This window comes from Sparus aurata, chromosome 8, assembly GCF_900880675.1.
Source record: "Sparus aurata chromosome 8, fSpaAur1.1, whole genome shotgun sequence".
Lineage (NCBI taxonomy): Eukaryota > Metazoa > Chordata > Actinopteri > Spariformes > Sparidae > Sparus > Sparus aurata.
This window is the reverse complement of record NC_044194.1, coordinates 16,044,955-16,065,881: the sequence shown is the minus strand read 5'-3', so window position 1 is coordinate 16,065,881 and position 20,927 is coordinate 16,044,955. Positions and strand designations below refer to the sequence as shown.

At 38.3% G+C, this 20,927-nt stretch overlaps 4 protein-coding genes across 5 annotated transcripts; 2 read left to right on the top strand and 2 right to left on the bottom strand.

Annotated features, from left to right (window-relative positions):
• Positions 1-1,009: 1,009 nt before the first annotated feature.
• On the bottom strand, positions 1,010-3,890 carry LOC115586785 (troponin I, slow skeletal muscle-like). 2 transcript variants are annotated; one of them, XM_030426132.1, is made up of 8 exons: positions 3,746-3,890; positions 2,988-3,011; positions 2,853-2,856; positions 2,710-2,751; positions 2,456-2,587; positions 1,964-2,053; positions 1,637-1,810; positions 1,010-1,458 (listed from the first exon to the last, which is right to left on the bottom strand). In XM_030426132.1, exons 2-8 carry the CDS (start codon positions 2,996-2,998, stop codon positions 1,372-1,374), a joined length of 540 nt encoding a protein of 179 aa, XP_030281992.1. In that variant the 5' UTR covers positions 2,999-3,011; positions 3,746-3,890; the 3' UTR covers positions 1,010-1,371. The 2 variants fall into 2 exon arrangements, with proteins under 2 accessions (XP_030281992.1, XP_030281993.1); XM_030426133.1 differs by lacking the exon at positions 3,746-3,890 and adding an exon at positions 3,130-3,225.
• A 191-nt stretch (positions 3,891-4,081) lies between these two features.
• On the bottom strand, positions 4,082-7,137 carry LOC115586786 (troponin I, slow skeletal muscle-like). The gene is made up of 8 exons (XM_030426134.1): positions 7,020-7,137; positions 5,768-5,796; positions 5,659-5,662; positions 5,482-5,523; positions 5,237-5,368; positions 5,071-5,160; positions 4,667-4,837; positions 4,082-4,579 (listed from the first exon to the last, which is right to left on the bottom strand). Exons 2-8 carry the CDS (start codon positions 5,776-5,778, stop codon positions 4,493-4,495), a joined length of 537 nt encoding a protein of 178 aa, XP_030281994.1. The 5' UTR covers positions 5,779-5,796; positions 7,020-7,137; the 3' UTR covers positions 4,082-4,492.
• Positions 7,138-9,056: 1,919 nt separating this feature from the next.
• On the top strand, positions 9,057-14,079 carry LOC115586782 (interleukin-17 receptor A). The gene is made up of 11 exons (XM_030426127.1): positions 9,057-9,403; positions 9,512-9,533; positions 9,644-9,790; positions 9,937-10,055; positions 10,159-10,279; positions 11,302-11,349; positions 11,452-11,609; positions 11,735-11,809; positions 11,907-11,976; positions 12,342-12,437; positions 12,524-14,079. The coding sequence occupies exons 1-11, from the start codon at positions 9,314-9,316 to the stop codon at positions 13,462-13,464; spliced, it is 1,887 nt and encodes a 628-aa protein (XP_030281987.1). The 5' UTR covers positions 9,057-9,313; the 3' UTR covers positions 13,465-14,079.
• Positions 14,080-14,129: 50 nt separating this feature from the next.
• LOC115586781 (pseudouridine-metabolizing bifunctional protein C1861.05) lies at positions 14,130-20,351 on the top strand. The gene is made up of 19 exons (XM_030426125.1): positions 14,130-14,195; positions 15,099-15,191; positions 15,273-15,387; positions 15,483-15,657; positions 15,750-15,861; positions 16,268-16,374; positions 16,921-17,047; positions 17,143-17,263; positions 17,356-17,441; positions 17,607-17,743; positions 17,827-17,886; positions 17,973-18,036; positions 18,134-18,228; positions 18,332-18,460; positions 18,795-18,909; positions 18,997-19,134; positions 19,301-19,467; positions 19,547-19,629; positions 19,813-20,351. The coding sequence occupies exons 2-19, from the start codon at positions 15,113-15,115 to the stop codon at positions 20,006-20,008; spliced, it is 2,106 nt and encodes a 701-aa protein (XP_030281985.1). The 5' UTR covers positions 14,130-14,195; positions 15,099-15,112; the 3' UTR covers positions 20,009-20,351.
• Positions 20,352-20,927: the final 576 nt, after the last annotated feature.

Genomic DNA, 20,927 nt, shown 5'->3' with positions numbered 1-20,927 from the left:
AACTCCTGCCCTCATGTAAGGATACGTCGGCAGCGAACGATTAAACAAGAGGGGGGTTAAACAGCACTGACCTCATTCACACACACATTGATGGGCCCCACCTGTTCATTAGAAGCGATACACCGCTTCATAACCAAAGTGCCCCAAGATGTTTCCATGCTCAACCACTCACATTCCAATGGAAGAGTCACTGGGAGCAATTTGTGGTTCGGTATCTTGCTCAAGCACACTACGATCTTGCAGCCGGAGCCGGGCATTAAACCACCTTAACTCCGATTAATGGATGACTCTACGCCCTGAACCACAACCGCCCCAAGGGACTAACTAACTAGCTTTTTTGTTGAATGACTGAAACAACAGCAGTAGACCCACAGTTAAAGGTTTGACATCTCACCAGGGTCATTGTGCTTGAAGGTGTTTTTTAACACACTGAATGAAGTTTATTATTAAGGCTTTGGCTACAAGTTATGTTCTTTTTTTTTTGTTTATATTTTACTGATTAGTTGCTGGTTCAATTGATTGTAATAATTTTTACAATCAGTGTCTCAGTGTCTTCAAATAGCATGTCTTGGTCCCATATCCAAAGATATTAAATTTTCTGTCGTCATAGACAAAGAAAAGCATCAAATCTAGAGTCATTTTAGGCTTTTGGCTGAAAAATGTTCAACAATTAAATTTTGTCAGTGAATTTTCTCCATCGGTTGGTAAACTTACTGTTTCAGTTTTAATTATTACTTTACTTTTTACTTCACTTTTTACTACTTCAGCAGTAGTAGTAAAGTTGACTGGCACTGTGTGCTGCAGGTTTACTGCAGCCCTGAACCACTGACCTCTTATTTTTGGATGTTCACAGATCTTAATGTGAATGTTATGTCTGTTTTGATTTACAAAGATGATTTAGCTACTTTGTTCTCAGCTGCCAAGTCCTCAAATCATCACTACCATCTGGCCGATGTTGTGTCCCAATCTGTAACATGAGGCAACTCGGATAATAAAGTAGCAGCATCAGTTTTCTGTGTTGATCACAAGTATTTATTATCATGACAAAAAGCAGTGTTTACCATGCATTTCGTTATCTAGTAGAGCGAATTGCACTATATGCTTTATAGGAAAGTGTAGACATTTAAAAATGTGAATCTTTTAAAGTGCCGACACCACAAAACAACAACAGAGTTAAACTCAATTATGTTCATTATATATGCATTTCCCCTTGAATATGAGATATTTTAGCATATTGCAGATGTCTTTACACACTCTCACACTCATACGTGCACTGTCTACTTACTATTGTGAGCAGTGACATTAGCTTAATTTTCCTCTCTATTCTTTCCCACTTTAAAGTAGCATTCATATTGTCCATAAATGTAAAGTCTACTGTCCGGCATCAAACAGCTTCTTCCTGCCCTCCATGCCAGACATGGCCTCCACGTTCTTACGCCAGTCAGTCACCTCCTCTTTCTGAAGAAGAAAATTGTTCTTAGTGATACTGTTCTTTCACAAAATAACCCCACAAAAACATCAGCAGCGAGCCAGAATGCAAACCTAATCTGAGTTTAGAACCAAGGAGTCAACCCAGCCTGACTTCAATTTTGTGTAAAAAAATTAATAAATCTTCCGTTGTAGTTGCCACACTTACCTTTTCCTCTTCTTTCTTCACTGTCTTGAGGTTGACCTTGAAGTCCACAGATTCTTTAACTTTGGCTCCCAGCAGAGCTCCCAGCATTGCATCAGCTGAAATCTTCACCCTCTTGAGAGCAGGTCGCTTCATTTTACCCTTAAGCTCAATGATCTTCTGAGACAGATTTTCAATCTGCAGGAAACCATTTAACATGTCAGTAAGAAGTATATTAGAATGTTAGCAAAAAGCTGTCAACTCTTAAATAACAATAGATATAATTTAAAAAGATTCATTTGTGATCGTTGAATCCACACATAGATCAAATTAATGTGAATAAATATTGACCTCCTTGCTATTTTTGGACACTTTGGCCTCAATGTCGTAGCGATCTTCATCTACCACATCAATCTTATGGTGCAGATCTTTGCACAGAGTCTGAGGACAGAAAGAGAACCATATTATATTTATTGAACAAAGTAATGAGAATAATCTGCAGTCCTTTGGCTTGCTGCACAGTCACGGATCTCTAACTCAGCACTACTTATGTATTTTATAACTATAGCATGGGTAGTTTCACTCACTATTACTGGTTAATTAGTATGTATTTACTATGTGAAACAGTTTAAGTATACATGTGTTGATATTTATGTGTGTTATGTGCAATTTATGATTTTAAGGTTGCTGTGTCAGCCAAATGTCCAACATATAAAATATAGACAACAAGATATCTGTCCTCCAATGTACCTACTGCATACGAACATGCTGTATGACTGGCATCTATATCAGATCAGAAGGATGACTGAATGATTTGCAGCTCATGCAGTGACCTGCACATACCTGAAGGTCCTGCAGGGACAAACCAGACAGCTGAAGTGGAGGGACTCTCTCACTCAACGTAGCTTCTCTCTCCTGCTTCTTTTCCTCTTTGTCTTTCTCCAACATCACAGCTGCCATTTTCAGCATCTTCGTCTAATTGAATTGAAAGGACAGAGTGACTAACTTGTTAATTTGGCACAGATCACATCTTATTTTCTAAACCTGTGAATGGCATGAGAATGTCACAAAATTTGATTCAACAGAGAAGACAATACCTTCAGTGCCAGTCTGCGTGACGCAGAGATCTTAGATTTTCTCTGCAAAAAAAGCAGTAGACAAAATGTGTAATGTAAAAACATAGTGTATCTAAATGAAGAATGTCTTTAGATAAGCTACACTAGATATATAAATAACTTACCGGTCTGTGGTGGACATTACGACGTGGAAAAGAATAAGAAATAGGATAAAAGTTAGTATCAGCATGATAGAGATCCAGATAATTACTCTGTTTTACAAATACTGATTTACATAATAGAATTAAAAAAAAACTTACGCCTCAGACATGGCTGGCTTTTATCTGTAAATGAAATAAGTCATACCAAAGTCAAGGAAATGCATCACACAGAAACACTTCTTGCACAAATGCAGCACTATAAATACTCTTAGCTTTTTTAAATGAACTAATATTTGATCACCTTCTGAATCAGTGTATTTTTCCCCTCTTGTTGAGCCCAGTAACAGTCATCCAGACCTCGTATGGTAACATACCAACATTAAGCCTTTAAATTAGCAACACTTCACGCTTGAGTGCTGCAGATAGTCTGAGTCATATACCTATTTTAATCCCAGTTGGCGTCGATCCATTTTAAAGAAATAGTTTTTGTCAAAAAAGAGAAATGTATGGAACAAAACAAGTGTATTGGCTTTCATAAAAGAATAATGTTGGATAAGCACTGATTAAGATTATCAAAAGGAATTGTTTCGTTGCTAATTTTAATCCCTAACATGCAAATTTCATTAAATGACTCGATGAAAATAGTCTGTGATGAGTTTAAACATTAATATGATAAAATGAATTGACATTTAAACAAAATGCATACATTTTATAACAAAGTACGTAAATTCTACTGGTCCCGTCATAACCAATATTTGGTCAAACTGCATTCAGTCTTACATTTGCAGTAAATTTGCATGCAATTTAATGTTTTTCCACCAGTCTGAGAAGGCTCCTGCTAGTCTTTTGGTTATTCCTGATAAGTCCAACAGGATAAACATAAATCGTCTTAAAAATGTGTGGGAAAATATACATACCTTTATTAACCTTTGCAGAAAACCTGTTGAGTTGAGCAGTGACTGTCTTTAAATGACCAGAAGAACACTCAAGTCAAATTGTATGGCTCCTATTGCCTTCTCTGAGTGGTCAACTAAAATAGCCTCCGGTGTCCTGATTGTAAGTGTACTGTATGTCACTTTTACATCCCCCAACACAAGGTTAACAACTATGCGCCCATTGACACTGAGAGTACAGGATCGCTGGACCACCTTGGACCCAATTATTAACATCTATGTTTATTTATAATTGATCAAGTTGATTAGATAAATAAAAAGTAAATCTGGAAATCTGAAAAACCAAAGAAACCAGGCAGACATGTTGTTATGGTTTAATCAGCATCACTTGTATTACAGACAGTGAGACAGCGCCATCAACTGTATAATACAAATACAGCACTTTAAAGACAGAGCATTTTCTTCAGCACAACTTCAATATGCAAAGGTTACTATATACCATACAATGCATGTTAATACAATCATGGCATACAGTGGTATACATGCAAGTTTACATTAACGCAACATTAACGCTATTTTAACACAGCATAATCCAAAAAAGTGCATTAATTTAATCTTTTACAATTCCATATGGGCATTATTCATTACAAAGTCAGTATTATTTTATCCTGTAATGAAAACCGTCTTGAATTTGATTTTGAAAAAAGGGATTAAATAAATAAAAACTTGAACATTGCAAACTTTGGGTTCACGTTAGGAAAGACAAGCTTTTTACTGTCCAGCATTAAACAGCTTCTTCCTGCCTTCCATACCAGACATGGCCTCCACGTTCTTACGCCAGTCAGTCACTTCTTCCCTCTGCAAAGATAGAGATAGATTCTAATTTATCTTTTACACAGTTTTTTTTATTCTTGCAGATTATTTTGTTTTAGCCAACAGCTTTACCTTTTCATCCTCCTTTTTCACTGTCTTGAGGTTGACCTTGAAATCAGCCTTCATGAGTTTGGAATTGTCGGTGCATGCACCCAGCATGTCATCTGTAGTTTTCTTCACCCTCTTTAAGTTGGGCCTCTTCACGCCCTTCAAGTCAATGATCTTCTGATTCAGTGACTGGATCTGTGCAAAAAACATGACAGTTTAAGAAAAGTTACATAAAACAAACAACATCCTGATAGGTTGGCAACAAAAAAAGGAGATGCTGGGTTTAGGCAACAGAAATATTTTCTTAGGTTTAGGCTACAAAAATACTAGGTTAAGTTTAGACAATAAAAAATATAGCAATAGCAGATTGTTTAGGTCAGTAAATGTATTTAATTGTTATTTGTGGGTAAGTTTCAGTTTTACTGTACCTCTTTTTCATTTTTGTCTACTTTCATCTCCATATCATAACGCGCTTCATCTACAACATCAATTTTACGATGCAGGTCTTTGCAGAGGTCCTGGAAAGAAAAAGAAGTAGGTCAAGATGATGTGAAATAATAATGACCAGATTGGCATTATTTGCTTTGTCAGTACCTGGAGCTCCTGGACTGACAGACCTGAGAGCTTCAGTGGAGGGTAGCACTCATTCACAACTCTTTCCTTCTCGCGTTTCTTTTCTTCACTTTCAGCCACCAGCATAGAAGCTGCCTTCTTCAGCAGTTTGGACTGTAAGATAGGAAGGTGTTAATAAGCTTGGACAAAAACTTAAGCAGCCCTCAGATCATATGGCACACTGTTAAATACTTTTCACATAGCCCCTAAGGGTCTGCAAGACCTACCTTCAAATGCAGCCGGCGTGTAGCTGAATATTTTGACTTCCTCTGTCAGAAAGAAAGGAATACATGAAATGCTGTCATTAATATAGGTTTCCGATTGTCTTCTTAAAGAATAAAATGCAGAATTCTGAATCAGTATTGATTGATTAATAGATGCTTATAATAATAATTTGAACTCACTGGTCTTCATCAACATGTGACAAAAAAAGAAGACAAAAGATACATATTTTTAATTATTTAACATAGAAATAGTGTACATAATTATGTCTCTTTACAGGAAGATACTCACCCCTCAGACATGTCTGCAGCTTACGGAACCTTTGAAGCACAAACGAAGTTTTTTTTACTCATTTCACAGCATTTCATGTATTTTGATACATAGTTTAATAGTTTGATGACTCTAGTTAACGGTTTATTTCGTCCAATTCTCCACAATGGGCTTTCAGTATTCTTCCATGACCAGATAATCCTTCCTATTGTTATAAAGTGCCTATTGCATGACTATATTTGGCGACATTGCCACCATGCTTCGCTGTGTCCAGCAGCTGTGGCCTTGATGATGCCAGAGAAAGCCAAGCAGCGGAAAGGTTTGGCAGCAGCAAGAGGAACGACACCAAACCTGTCGCGACTGTGAGAGTAATATAAAAAACAGTTCTTATTCCCAATTCCTAAGGATCCACAACAGAGCTCTTCTAAGTTGTAAACACAAAATATTCCCATTTTAAAGTTTTAGGTTACAACTAAAGTGAAAATAATTTATGTTCCTCCTCTGTCTCTTTCTTTCACTTTCTCAGACCATCTCTCTGGAGTTTTGGCTTTACATGGTCATTATTTCCTATTTTTAATTAATTTATATATGGCATTAGATGTCAATGAATAGATGCCGGTGTTAGAGAAGGATGAAGGCATATCAATGCCTCTGACGCAGTAATATGTCCAATTTGAATTAAGCCAGCCTGACAGGGTGCAAAAGTCAAGGCAAACAAGCAAAGCAGCAGACAATTTTCGGAAGCCTGCAGCCTTGCCCCTCCACCTAGGAGGTTGCTAATTCATACGAGCGAGCCATCATCACTTATCACCACAGCTTTTCAGCCACACCGATGGGTCAAGCGCGCTGATTCCAGCCGCCAATACCTTGGCATGCAGTTTAAGCCTCGGGTTACATTTCCTCACTTAAAGGATCAGGAGATCATCAAGAAGCCGTAGAAGTCAAACCCCAAGAGCCACGTTCAAGAAGTTGTTTTCAGACCTTGGCAAAAGTAGCAACATAGCAACCATTCCCTCACATAAATACCAGCTGTGTCACGGGCATGCTGATATGCAGTCTTCACTACTTCCTACATTAAAGTTAGACTTGACTTGACCCAAACAAACGTGTGGCTATAGAGCAAAGTGCTTAGATATCTGGTCCCAATGACTGAAGCGGACATAATGTCTCAATGTGAAGTCAAAGAGCTCTCGTTAATGTCTACAATAAATCTGGCTGACTTTTATTTACTTGTAGTAAATAGCATAGGTTGATTATTTGATATGAATCTTACCTTGAAGATGAGAGGAAGTCAGAGAGGACAGCAACAACGGTGAGTCAGGAAAAGAAAAAGCGCTTTCTGGTTATTAGTGAAAGATTTATGTATTCAAAGTCTCATCTGAATGGCTCACTAAAATAGACCCCCCGTCCACCTGACAATTCCTGCACCACAACCCTGTTTGATTTGCCCTCAACCCGTGACCCATTTGTTTCATGTGATTGTGTTGCACAAGAGCACACTTTACACGTCCCTCACCTAAGTGACAGCTGAGTTATCTTCTCTGTAGATATCAGGTGCCCTGATAGTGTTTGCTTTTTAAACTTGTGTCATGGGGTTTCCTGGCAATGGCTGCCCTCAAAGACCAGTTGTTTTAAAGGTGCCTTTTAATGTCAGTTTTTAAAAAAAAATTATAGTTTGACGTTTGTTAAGTTGAGCTCTAATTTCAAAGTCTTTTGATATAACTGTCCAGACACATGTGTCATGTGAGGCTGCAATAGTGGTGATTCTTTGAGCTAAATACTAAAATTAGCATGCTTATATGCTGTGAAGAAGGTGAAACATTTTCCATGTTTGCAATCTTAGTTTGCTGCTTTAGCATGCTAACATTTGCAGATTAGCACTAATGTTGTCAAAAATATCAGTACATATGAATTCTGAATATTTGAAACAGTTTCAATACTCAGTTCGCACTGTACCATTCTTCTAACTGTGTTCATGAGTACATTTACTTAGATGCTGTTGTGTTTAGGACACAGTACATAACACTTGTTATATTTACGTTTAATGAAAATTCTGCTCCTTCGATAATGTGTCTATTTTCCCCATATCAAACATGGTATCAATTGATGCCATGTTCATTACAATGCTTGATAGTTTTAAAGCTATTCTGGCGAAGTTATTGTAACAACACTTATTAGGACTAAACACAAATATGAGGCTGATGAGAATGTCCTTTAGTTTTTTCCTACTGCCATAAATGTAAAATCCTATCCTAGAGTATTTTTATATTTGGATCAACGTGACCATGGTCTCTGAATCATAATATGCCGTGACTCCACTCTCACACAGAGGAGAGATCAAATCCAACCTCTACAGTCTATTCTGGTCAGCTTGTAGTGGCACATGTCTGTCTGTCCGTCTGTCTGTCTTGGTGTTATGTAAAGTGATACAGTTGAGCTCAGTGTCCATTAAGAGACACAGTTACACTGAGACAAAGTGACAGGAATTAAAACCTACACACATTTTTGTCCTAAAGAAATAATCCCTGGTCACCAATCAGTGAACAGCTCAAGGTTTATTGCTCTTAATCCTGCTCTTCATGTGCTGACCGTCTGGGCTGAGATGTTCGCTTATCTGTATATTGAGTGATGTTGCCTGGGTATTATGTGAGGTCTGGCTTGATGTCTTGAGTCCTAGTGGCCTCTAGTGGTTTAAAAGATACATTTGGTAGTCCATGAAATATTTCTGAAACTTCAACAGAAAAACAGGGTTGCAGAATTTCCCTGAACGACTGAAGTAGATCGGGATGTTTTAAAAAAGAAAATTAAATGACCCTTCTTGTTTAGCACTGTTTTGCAATCTTAGTTTGCTGTTCTGCTGTGAAGCTCCGGAAATGTTTTGTGGACGATAAAACTTCACCTGACTTGCCCCCTGCATGAGGGTAGATAATGATGAATTAAAAAAATATATTTTGTGGGTGAACTCATCCTTTAAGACTCTGACAAAGGACCTTTGTAGCACTTCTCTCTTTCCCCAATTCCTTCAGCTTTCTGCTTCTTCTTGTATAAGAAAGCCAATAATTACCCCTTAAAATAGTTCAGTCTTGTGAATAATTGTATTATTTGTTCAACAACTTAAACCTTTTTTTCATAATGTCACAAAATGTCTTGGACAGCATTTAACCATTTACAGTAAACCTTTCTCCATCCACCTATGTGCAACTTAAGTTGTAGGGACTGGACATTTTACCCTTGTAAATTCAGCCACTGCTGCCCCCTAGTGACTTTGATATTCTGACACACTGATTTGCAGTTCCACTGTAAAATTACACTGCAATACGGAAAACACATTTCTGTTTCTCATGTAATTCTGCAGAAATCTTCACATGCAGTGTTCTGCTTGAGAAAGGAAACTACCAACCACGTTTGACGAGAGCATCCTTCCTGTTCTCAGATTCCAGCAGCTGATAAACACTAAAACAATCACACTGTGATCAGATCACACTGAGTCCTCTCCGTGTTCGTTTAACAAACTATTGCACCAACTTTCCAATTGTATTTTTTTCTTTCTCCACCTGCCACACCAGAATGATCTTTGTTCCTTTTTTCTTTTTTTGTTTGACTGCAGTGTCGTCTTCACTCAGGACTATGGACATGCGTCCGGACTGCAATCAAGAGGTGAGGATTCAATCTATCAAATAAATACATTTAATATTATGAAAGTAAAATGAGGTGAATGTGTGGTCCTAGAATCATTAAGTCACTTGTATCTTGTGTTTTCTCCAGGGTCTGGACAACTGTAAAATTAGTAAGTATCTGATTTGTTAAATCAGTAAAGTTTGACCGGTACGTTGAGGGTGGTAATATTTTGTCATTGCTTTTGCATTTTTATATATTAACACTGTTCCTTAATGTCAGCTAACTGCTCAGAGAATCTCACGGCCGTACAAAGACGTCTTGCTCCTGTCGAACCAGAATGGGATCATGAGCAGTTGGGAGTCTGGATGGACAAACATGATGAGTTTGTTTCAGTTATGAATGTGACGTGGATAATAAAGGCAGGTGGTGGGTAAAACTGAAATCCGCTTTTAAAACTACAGTATCTCACGTTTATAGAATGTTTCGAATACAAGTTGTAAATCTTTCATCAAAGGTGAACAGAAAACAAGTGGAAGAACTCATGTTAAATACATTGTCTTTTGTGTTCACAGCAAGTATACATGCACTTCGTGGATCAGAGATAAATATCCTGGATGAAAGTACAAATCAAAACATGTGTGTGCGGTATTCTTACAAACTCGGCGAACAGCAGAATCCAAAAAGAAAAAGGGTGAGATCGTATCATATTTATTCACTCAACTGTTGCTGTAACCGTGACAAGCAAACACAGATGTTTCAGATAAGAAACCCTACGATTTGTTTTTCTTTATTAGTGGAAATTTCCCTTGGATGGAGTTGTGGTAGAGCCTCGGCACACATATACTGTGACAGTTTTTAATTTGCCTGAACCGGAGATGAGAGATAACAGGATCAGGAAGCAAATTACCATTCCAGGTGAGTTACATTTCAGAATTCTTTATATGAATATGAATTATATTAGTTTGCTGTATACACAAGGTGACAGGTTATATTGATAAAATGCCGCTCCTGTGTTCCAGTATAACTGCATTGTGTTCTTACTATTATTTGGGCCAATACAGAGACTAATAACCAGTGTTGGGAACAGAGAATACAAATCAAAGTGTCAAATTTAAAATAAAGATTGATGGAATATAACAAGCATTGTACCGAAGTACAATTTTGAGATATTTGTACTTTACTTGAAGATATACATTTCCTGCTAACATTCCATTCCACTTTGAAGCAAATATTGTTCTTTTTTAAGCCACTGCATTTATTTAATAATTGCACAAGATTACTTCCAGAAGATCCAGAATATTCACTGGCCACTCGAAAAAATAATTTCCAATAACTTGACTTGATGTACTTCAATTACATCAAGTTCTACAAAAATTATATCATTTATATCATCAAAGTATTTCCCTCATGTTGAGTTGATCTGAGTAAATCCTATCTAGGATCTGCATCAAATTGTACTCATAGATACCAGCCACTTGAAAACACCTTATTTTTTTCATCTAGATCCAAACATTATTCCCTGAAAAATAAACAAAAATGTCCAAAAAACAATGGTCAATGAGGTCTATTCCGGGCCAAGACACATCCTCTGTCCAAGTTTAATGGAAATCAGTTCAGCAATTTTTGTGTAATCCTGCTGACAAACCGACAAACGGAAACAGGTGAAAACATAACCTCTTTGGCGGAGATAAAAGTTAATGTGAAAAGGTCTGTCCTGTTGAATCTCACCAACTCAAGAAATAATGTGTGTAAAACAGTCTCAAAAAAGCTTAGCATAACTTGTATTTTTCAGTTACCAAAGCTAAAACTTTTCTTTTATCACATTTTGAATATGCAAAAATCAGTTATTGCTTCTGTCTCTGTTTGAGGCTATTTATAAATCCAACACAGTACAATCTTTAAAACATTCTAATCAGCATATTTTCTGCCATGACCAGGATGTGATGACAGGAGAATCCAGAACTCTGTAATGTGTCGGCAAAATGGTAAATTTTACATTCTTAGCATCTCACAAGTTGTATTGGCTGTCTCATGTCAGAAATTCGGGAACTTGTAGGCATCTTACTCTGCATATCTTGTTATTTCAGGTAGTCTGTGGGTTCATAACATGACTGCGAATTTGTCTGTGGACAAGGAACGTAAAATGTTATCAATTGTTGTGAGTTTTCAAGCTGCACAGTATTCAGAGAGATACCAAGTGTCCATCCAGAGCCCTGGTCTCCATCACTCAAAGAATGTCTCAAAGGTAATTATATTCCTTATTATAAGACTGCCATCAAATGATTTACTGTTTGTTTAGCAAAAAATTTTGTAGTACTGTAGCACACCTGATGTCAGAACACATTTTCTCAATTTCTCATTAACAAATAGGAAAACAGAACATCGCTGAATGTGACTTTTGAGTTTGGTTTGTGTCAGCTCTCACAATGTGAAATGTTGATAATGGTGAGTTCAGTTTTAATTTAATGTTCCAACCAGAGCAATTGAAAAAGAAATCTTACTTGTCCATATATAGCGTCACCTTACTGTGCTTGTTCTTAAGATTCAGCCATTTTTCATTCGATGCAAGAATGACTGTTGGCGCCCCAAGATGATTGTCAATCAGTGTTTGCGTAAGTATGATTTATGACTTATGATCAGCATGTATAATTGGTGTTTCCTGATCTTTGTGGCGTGTAACGTAACAATCACTTTCAGCAGTGATTAACTGTTCACTCATTGTTGTAGGTGTCAGAAGAGTTTTGACCTCTAAACTTGACAGATCTGAATGTTTAAAGGAGACATATTATGCCATTTTTTTCCTTTCCTGCAGTGTTTTACATGAGTTCCTGTGCAAGTTAAAGGTCTTGAAAGTTAAAAAAGGTCTTTTTTCCTGCCCCATTATTCATATTGGCCACTTATCCTGCAACCCTGATATTTGAATTCACTTTTTGGATCCGTCGATGTTTTCGCTAATCATATCTAATTTTATTTTTAGATTGTTTTCCACGGACTTCAATTGTAAAAGGGGCTGTGGGCTTGCTTCTCATTGGAAGTTTTCTTGCTTGTTTACTGTGGAGAGCATCTCATAAAGGTTTGCCTTCTTATAAAAAGACTGTACTTGATAGATAACAGAGCTTGGTATTGATAGTCAATTGATGAATTTCACCCTTCCCTCAGATCCTGTAAGAATTTCCTTATCTGCTGACGAAGAACCACCAGAAGGTTTTCAAATGCAAGAGAGAAAAAGAGTCCTCATCATCTACTCCCTCGACCACCCTTTATACAAAAACATAGTTCTCAAGCTTTGTGCCTTCCTGGCGACCAAATGTGGCACTGAAGTGGTCCTGGATCTGCTGGATTCTACAAGACTGGGAATGTTGGGAAGCATCCAGTGGTTGGAGTGGCAAAGAGAACAAATAGAAAGCTCTTCAGATAAGATACTAATCCTGTGCTCTCGAGGAGTACAGGCCAAATGGAGAGCCATGTGTGGTGACAGACGGGTTTTTCTGAGAGAGGACTTCCGCTCACCTGTAGGTGACATGCTCAGTCCAGCTCTCAGCCTTATGGTCCCTCATTTTATTCGATCTGCATCATTTGAAAAGTATATTGTGGCTTACTTTGATGATGTTTGTTCTGAAGATGATGTTCCCACACCTTTCAACATCACAGTGCGATATAAGCTGATGAAACATTTTGAGGAGCTCTTTTTCAGGATATTGGACACTGCAAAGCACAAACCAGGCAGAGTGAATCAGATCGAAGGGCTTTCAGGAGACGACTTCTACCACTGTCCTTCAGGTCGAGCCCTGTGGGATGCCATAGAGGCTTTTCGTTCGTACCAGCGGGAGCATCCACAGTGGTTTGAAGATGAACTTCTGGAAAGTTCAGAGTTGGAGGCTGAGGAGCCGTCCGCTGAGATCTTTGACAGTGCAAAAACAATGACAAACCTCATCACACATTGTGTATCTGACTCAACTCAAATGATGCTCAGCCAGTTAAAGACACAAGGAAGTGATTTCACTGGAGACAAAACAGGACTTAACATGGCTGAAAAGTCTCAAATGTGCAGCTCAGTTGGGGTGAACCCTCTTATTGCTGAAAACATGCAGCCGTGTTGATATCATTAGTGTTTTGAGTCAGTTACAAAGATTCTTCTCTGCTGTTCGATGAAACAATCAAAAGTCATCCATCACCAAAAAAACAAACAAGTGGAGACAAACAGATATCAACCTGAAATTGGACATAAAACATGAGCCATCAGCTGGATGCAGAACACTTTTTATATTCGAGAGACTTTATCATTGTACTGCTGTACGAGACAACAACATATCAATGTCAGTCCCTGATATATATTTTTTAATTATTATTATAAAAAGAACAACAACATCTTAAAGTAGATCAGTAAAGATGTAAAGATTAAGAGTGATACGTAATTAGCAGGTTAAGGGAAGAACATGTTTCAGTCCTGTAGTGGTTGTCCTGTATTGTCTGCTGTTGCAGAGGACTTTGGGCCATGGATGATGATAGTCTGGCCTGGTAAATGTACTTACTGTTGGTGGATCTGTACCACATTTCAATGTGAATTACAACAAAGGGAAGTATGAAGACACATTCCTGATGTCTTTGACAATTCAGATTTGGTATTTTATCTTGTATCTGCTTGCCTTCCTATCTGTTCTGTAATATTGTTGTATGCTTCATTGATATTAAATTTCACCTGCTTTCAATCAGGAGAGTATTGTAGATCTCAGAGTTCTGCGGTTGATTGTTTTGGGCTGTGCAAACAGTGTGTGGGTCAAAGTTCAGCCCTCTGGGCAAAGTTTCAAGTATGTTTGTTGCACTGGAGACGGTAAGAAACCACTCTTTTTATGGAACTTTGCGTTTTTTGAGCTGATTGGATGTACTTTTGATTATCACCTTTAATCAATTAATTTTAGTATAACTTTTTGCTATGTTCTTTTCAAAGCAAGGATATTAGGATAAGGATAAGTAGTCAACATTTCTACCACAGGTAAATGGTAACCCTTTGACTCCATAGAGCTTGTTTTTTCTAGAAAGGTGTTGTTGTTAATAACTTTTTTAGACTGATAGCTTACAGTTGTAGTTTGTGTTTGTTGATGTGCCTCTGATCCACTCAGAATCAGTGATTGAATATTCCATTAAAGACAGACAAAACTTGTGATGCTGGCTCAAACGTCGTTGTAAAGCTTTGACAAAAATGTTTGTCTCTTCAGTTCACAACTTTTGGTGCATAAGAAGGGTGAAGTAAGAAAAACAGATAAGAATACAGACCCCAGCTCTGGAATGTGGGTCTCAGTTTCTAAGAGTGGCCCCAAAAAGGGGGGAGGGTGCTGGGAATTTGTCCCAACTAACTGGAGCAAAGAAAATCCTCACAATGGCTGAATTGGACTTGCAATGACAGAGAACACACTGAAGGGTGTGATGTAACTGGGGAGCCTGTTTGATTTTTTTACTTCAAGAGCTGAGAGTATTTGCCCATTATCAAAAAATTTGAAGTAAATGTTAATGCCTCTCTTTGCCCGGTCCATCTTTAAACTTTTAATCTTGCTTGTCCATGCAAACATCACATCTGTACCTCCAGTGCCTCCTGAGGGGGAGGAACACTGGAGGGGAGACCACAATCTTTGGTAAATCAATCTGCAAGCATGAGGCTGCAACAGTAAAAGAAACTTTCAGGCACCGCCTGACAGAGTTTTTCACTTTTAAATTAAAAACTCTTCATATTTTCTAGGTGTTCTGAAAAGAATGAGGATGCTGAAAAGAGCTTCTACCCTTATCCTGAGACGAGGAATCACAACTTATCAGAGCAGACAGTGCAAAAATGGTAAATAAATACATCTTCGCATGATATCTCACAGTTTAAAGATAATAATGCTGATTTATGAAGTGTTAACTCTTTTCTCAGACAGCCACTTCAGAGTACATCCATCTGTATCACAGGCACTGGCAGAAAACAAACCAGTGGTCGCACTGGAGAGTACTATCATCACACATGGCATGCCCTATCCACACAACCTGAGGTACCTCTTGTAACCTTTAAGTGTCAAAAAGTTCTGATAGCAGCAGCTCATTAGATGTTTGAACCGTTGCTGACTGAATCAATGCTTTAACTCAGCACTGCAAAAGAGGTGGAGGCCATCGTGAGGGCTGAAGGAGCCACCCCAGCCACAGTTGGAGTGATTGAGGGTGAGGTCCATGTCGGTCTGTCATCAGAGGAGATCAACCATCTTGCCCGCTGCAAGAGCTCCCTGAAGGTGTCCCGTCGTGATCTGCCCTATGTCATTAGCAAAGTGAGACCGCAACACACTCGCAATTTAAAATAATCCGTCCACTTCTGTCATTCATGGCAGAATTTGAATGCTGTCCTCTGTTTTTCTCCCAGGGGCTCTCTGGAGGAACGACAGTGTCAGCCACGATGATAGCAGCACATCGAGCTGGCATCTCTGTGTTTGTCACAGGGGGGGTTGGAGGAGTTCACAGAGACGGAGAGAACAGTAAGCAGACTGGCATCTTGGTGGAAAAAACTTATCTTTTACACATACTGACACTAACTTAACATTCTTAATAAACCATGAAAACAGACCCTGCCTGGATGGTTTTGGCCTCCTTTCACATGGAGACTGAACAATCCTTGTAATCAGGTGTTTAACCATCCTCTATGAATATAACAGAAATGATGCCTTACGAATTCTCCTTCAGATTAAGACTGGAAAAAATGTTAGATGCTCCATGTAATATATGATTCAGAGGTCACATAAAGGCCAGCTCACCTGGTGATGTGATAGTTTGCCATGTATAAGAAGATCAAAACTGTCTTGACAGTAAGTTTGTTTTCTTGTCATGCTAAGAGAAATACATTTGTGTCCTGTTAACAAATGAGCACCATGATTCTTTCTCCAGCTTTGGACATCAGCGCAGACCTGACAGAGCTTGGCAGGACTCCCATTGCAGTGGTGTCTGCTGGTGTGAAGTCTATTCTAGACATCGGGCGCACCCTTGAGTTCCTTGTAAGAATATTGAGATCAATTTACTGAGTCATGTTGTCATTTCAGACGGTAAAAAAAACCTCTAAATTTGGTCTACAGCGTAACTCTAAAGCGTTTTTTTGACATATTTTGTGTATTTTTTAAATACACAACGATTTCAATAAAATTCCAAAAAATTGACTGTGAATTCTCATGAATAATGTAGAGTAACATGAAAGATCTGTAACTCTGAAAATATATATTTTTTTTTTTCCACATGAAGCACTTCACTTTAATTGAAAATTATTATTTGTATTGTAACGGCATTCGACCATATCTGAATGTTGTTTAACTGTTTTTACACATCATTAATTAAACATAACCAGCCAAATCTTAAACAAGATCTCATGTAAAGTAGAACAGTAAGTTGTTGTGTTTATGAAATGGAAATTATTTGTTATTTTACAGTATGTCTTTGGAAACCCCAGCTATGGTTTTTTTACAGTGGGAAAATGAAGTGGACAGCTGAATGGCACAGCTATGTTTAAAGGAAACTGTTATGTATTTCTACTACATATCTTTCATTAGGAGACGCAGGGAGTCTGTGTAGCTACTTACGGAGCGTTGAGGAATTTCCCGGCCTTCTTCTCACCACAAAGCGGATTCACTTCTCCATATCAAGTCTGCAACCCAGAGGAGGCTGCAAAACTCATTGGTATATCAGCATTTTTTATTCTCAACATTGATAGTTTCCTTGACCTTTAACTCACTGAGGTCATGAATGCAGATCTGTTATTTTGCATCGTTCAGCAAGCACTCTGTCACTGGGTCTCCAAAGTGGTGTCCTGTTTGCGGTGCCCATCCCAGAGGAGCAGGCAGCCGCCGGCCAGCAGATAGAGGAAGCCATTCAGACTGCAGTAACAGAGGCAAGGTACAAAAAGTCTCTGTGGCTTGTAAACAAGTGTGATGAAATAGACTGTTGATCTTAGCTGATGTCTTATCTTCTTTTTTTGATTCACTAAGTGTTAAAGGTATAACGGGAAGAGATGTGACGCCTTTTATTCTTCAAAAGGTCAACGATCTGACTAAAGGAAAGTCCCTTCACGCCAGTATCCTGCCAACAGTCTGAATCAGAAAACATGACCATGTAAAATTCATTGAAACAAAAAAGCACTAGGAATATTAATAAAGTTGTTGTTTCATTGGCCAGACAATGTTACAGTGCAAGTGGCATCTATTATAAGTCTAATGTCCTTAACCTGTCATGCTCTTAGACATTGCTCTGATTCATAACAATGCCAAAGTTGGCAGTCAGATCGCCTGTGCACTGTCAAAACAACTGAATGAGGGAAATTCAAAGGGCAAGACCCATCGTCACGGAAAACAGTCATCAGACTCCGACTCAGATGTCGTGAGTATAAACACACATGACAGACCAAATGTTTCACTCAAATATTGACACAGTACACTACCCACAATGCAGTTCTTTTACAGGTTGTCATAGGAGGAATAAATGTTGATTTTATTGCAAAAGGAAAGACGAAAGCACTTCAGGTAATTTATAACACTGTTTGTACACACTACTCCAGATCACGTAAGGTCATATTATGAAGGTTATAGTGACTTATCGTCTCTTTCAGTTTGGACAGACAAATCCAGGAAGGGTCTGTCAGTCATTTGGTGGTGTAGGTCGGAACATTGCCGGTGTGTTTTTATCTGATTATTCTCATGCACACGTTTCCCCTGCAGTTTAAATCTGATGGTCTCACACTCACTTCCTCTTCTTCTGCTGTCTTTCAAGACTCAATGAGTCGGTTAGGCCAAAGACCTATGTTCATCTCAGCTACTGGAGCTGATTCACACAGTGATGCAGTGTTTAACCATTGTAAACATATGGTATGTCAACTTCAGCAGTTGTTTATTATTAAGACTGATTATAATCCACTTTACTTGAATACGTAAATGAAAATTCTTGACTTTTAATTCTTATTTCTGTCAGAACACAAATGGTGTGGCCAGGCTGGAAGAGCAGAGCACGGCTACTTACTGTGTAGTCATCGATGAGAGTGGAGAGATGAGTCTTGGGCTGGGAGACATGGACATTCATCAGCAAATCACAGAGCAATATGTAAGTTCTGCTGGCAAAAGTGAAGCGTCCTTGTACATTTTCAAGTTCTGATGTGTTTGGAAAGTAGTGCAAGTTCTGGGTACGTTATGTCAAGTGATAGTACTTTGCAATCATACAGGTCTCCTTAGGGGTGGGTCTAGCAGCGCTAAATGTTCCTTACTGGTCAAGTGTTTAAACAGCAGATTAATTGATAATAAGAATGACTGTTAGTCACAGCCCTCGTTTGTTTTATAACTTGTTTGGTTTGTGAAGCACCTTTTGCTTTGAAAGGTGCAACAGAATTAATGTTTGCGTAGTTCATTTCTGTATTCTCTCTTTGAATGTCTTTTTAAAGGTGTCACAGTTTGAGAAGCAGCTGTCATCAGCCACTCTTGTGTGTCTCGATGGAAACATCCCTGTCTCCACCATTGATTATGTTTGCTCCATTGCCTCTAAACACAGCATCAATGGTAAACACACTGAGATGGTCGGTAAGTGATAACAAATGATTATCAACTGAAGCTCTGTTAATTTAATGCGATCAATGTGTGTCACAGTTTGGTACGAGCCCACGGATTCAGAAAAGGCTCGCAAGCCTTTCCTTTCAGACTCCTGGAAGTCTCTGTCCTATTCATCCCCAAACCTGACAGAGCTGCGCACCATGAACAAAACTCTTGGTTTACCAACACCTGAAGGTAAACTCTATTGCTCAATGAGTATTTAATGGCTACGTCGTGGATTTATTTCTCTTTTTTCTCAGACACAAAATCAGATTCGAAGTTGTGACAGTTAGTGTTCATGTGAAAAATGCAAATAGTGTGATATCAGCTGAAGATGTGGTTTTGTCTTGTGGGCTGTCAGTGCTGCCGAGCTCTCTCAATGAAGTACTGAGTGTGGCGGTGACTCTCTCACGCCCCCTTCTGGAGCATCTTCACTGTGTGGTGGTGACTCTGGGAGCTAATGGCCTGCTGGTGTGCGGAGAGCATGATGCAGGTTCAGTTAACCTGCAACCAAGAAAACAGAAGAGGGTAAGAGCAGCTTGTTTTAGACTTTAATGATGATTATTGTTATGACAGTGAAAGTGAACTTGTTTTTTTGTGTTTGCAGAAGAGGCAGCTTTGTGCTCTGCACTACCCAGCGCTGATAGTGACAGCAGAGGAGACAGTGAATGTGTCAGGAGCAGGAGATAGGTGCCAAAAATTTACTCGACCTACTTCCTTCTCCCCATGCTGCTTTCCAAACTTTCTCTGCTTTAGTTTCATCCGTTTTTAATTTCCCATGACCTCTTTATCTAACTGTTTCCGTCATACTTTCTCATACTAAATGATGCCTTAACATTCAAACTAAGACGCTCATCCCTGCTCTGTCTGCAGTCTTGCAGGTGCCTTAATGGCTGGGATTCTCCAGCAGAGAGACACCGACAGCTGTGTTCGGATGGGGATCCTGGCTGCACGGCTGTCTGTGCTGTCACCACACCCCATCGCCCCGACACTCACCTTAGACTCTGTGGACCCCAACAAAGTCAAGGCTCAGGACTGGCCCAAACCCAGCTTCATGTGGATAGATTGAAAATATTTTAAATTTTGAAACATTACTTTAGAAATGTGTGCAGATTAGGTCTAATATGTATTGGCTTGTTTAATATATTTCTCGGTATTTTGTCATTTTTGGCCTGAAAATAAAAATGTAATGTATGGATTCTTTCGAACCTCCATTTTACATAATTGCTGAGTAAATTAATGTAAGGAGATAACATGTTTCCCAAAAAACCTTTGAATCCAAATTGTATTTGATAAATTATATTGTTCTATGATAATTGATATCTTTTTACAAAATAACAAAAAACACTGATTTAAACTTTGCTTGAGTTCAATATTGTGAGTCCATGTGAATAAAATATGAAACATTTTAACAAGGTACTCTGGTGTTTTGATTTCTCATAATAAAGACAGGTACATATTTAACACCATTGGTGGATGAAGAACTCAGTTCCTTTTTTCCTAAAGAAAATACTCAATCACAAGGAAATTCCTGTGTTCAAAATTAAATAGAACATAATTGTCATTAAAAGCGAAACTACCTTCTTTTCAGACTATATTTCATTAATATGTGAGTCCAGTTTAATGTATTTACATTTACATTTACATTTAGGGCACATAGCAGACACTTTTGTCCAAAGCGACTTACAATAAGCACATTTGTCACAAGAAAGAAACCACAACATATCACTGTCGATAGAGTAAGAATGAAAAAATAGCCTTCATCTGAATATGTATGTTTAATAAAGTGTGAATTTCAACTACTTCTTAATCTGTAGTTTATCTTCAATTAGACATATTTTATAATCTTATTTTTAATCATTTTAATGCAAAAGTCAATTATAATTTAAGCTTTTAATAATTATATTGGAATAACATCGCACAGTATTTCCCTTTGAAATGCCGTGGAGTTGAAGTATAAAGAGATACAAAACGTAAATACTTACGTG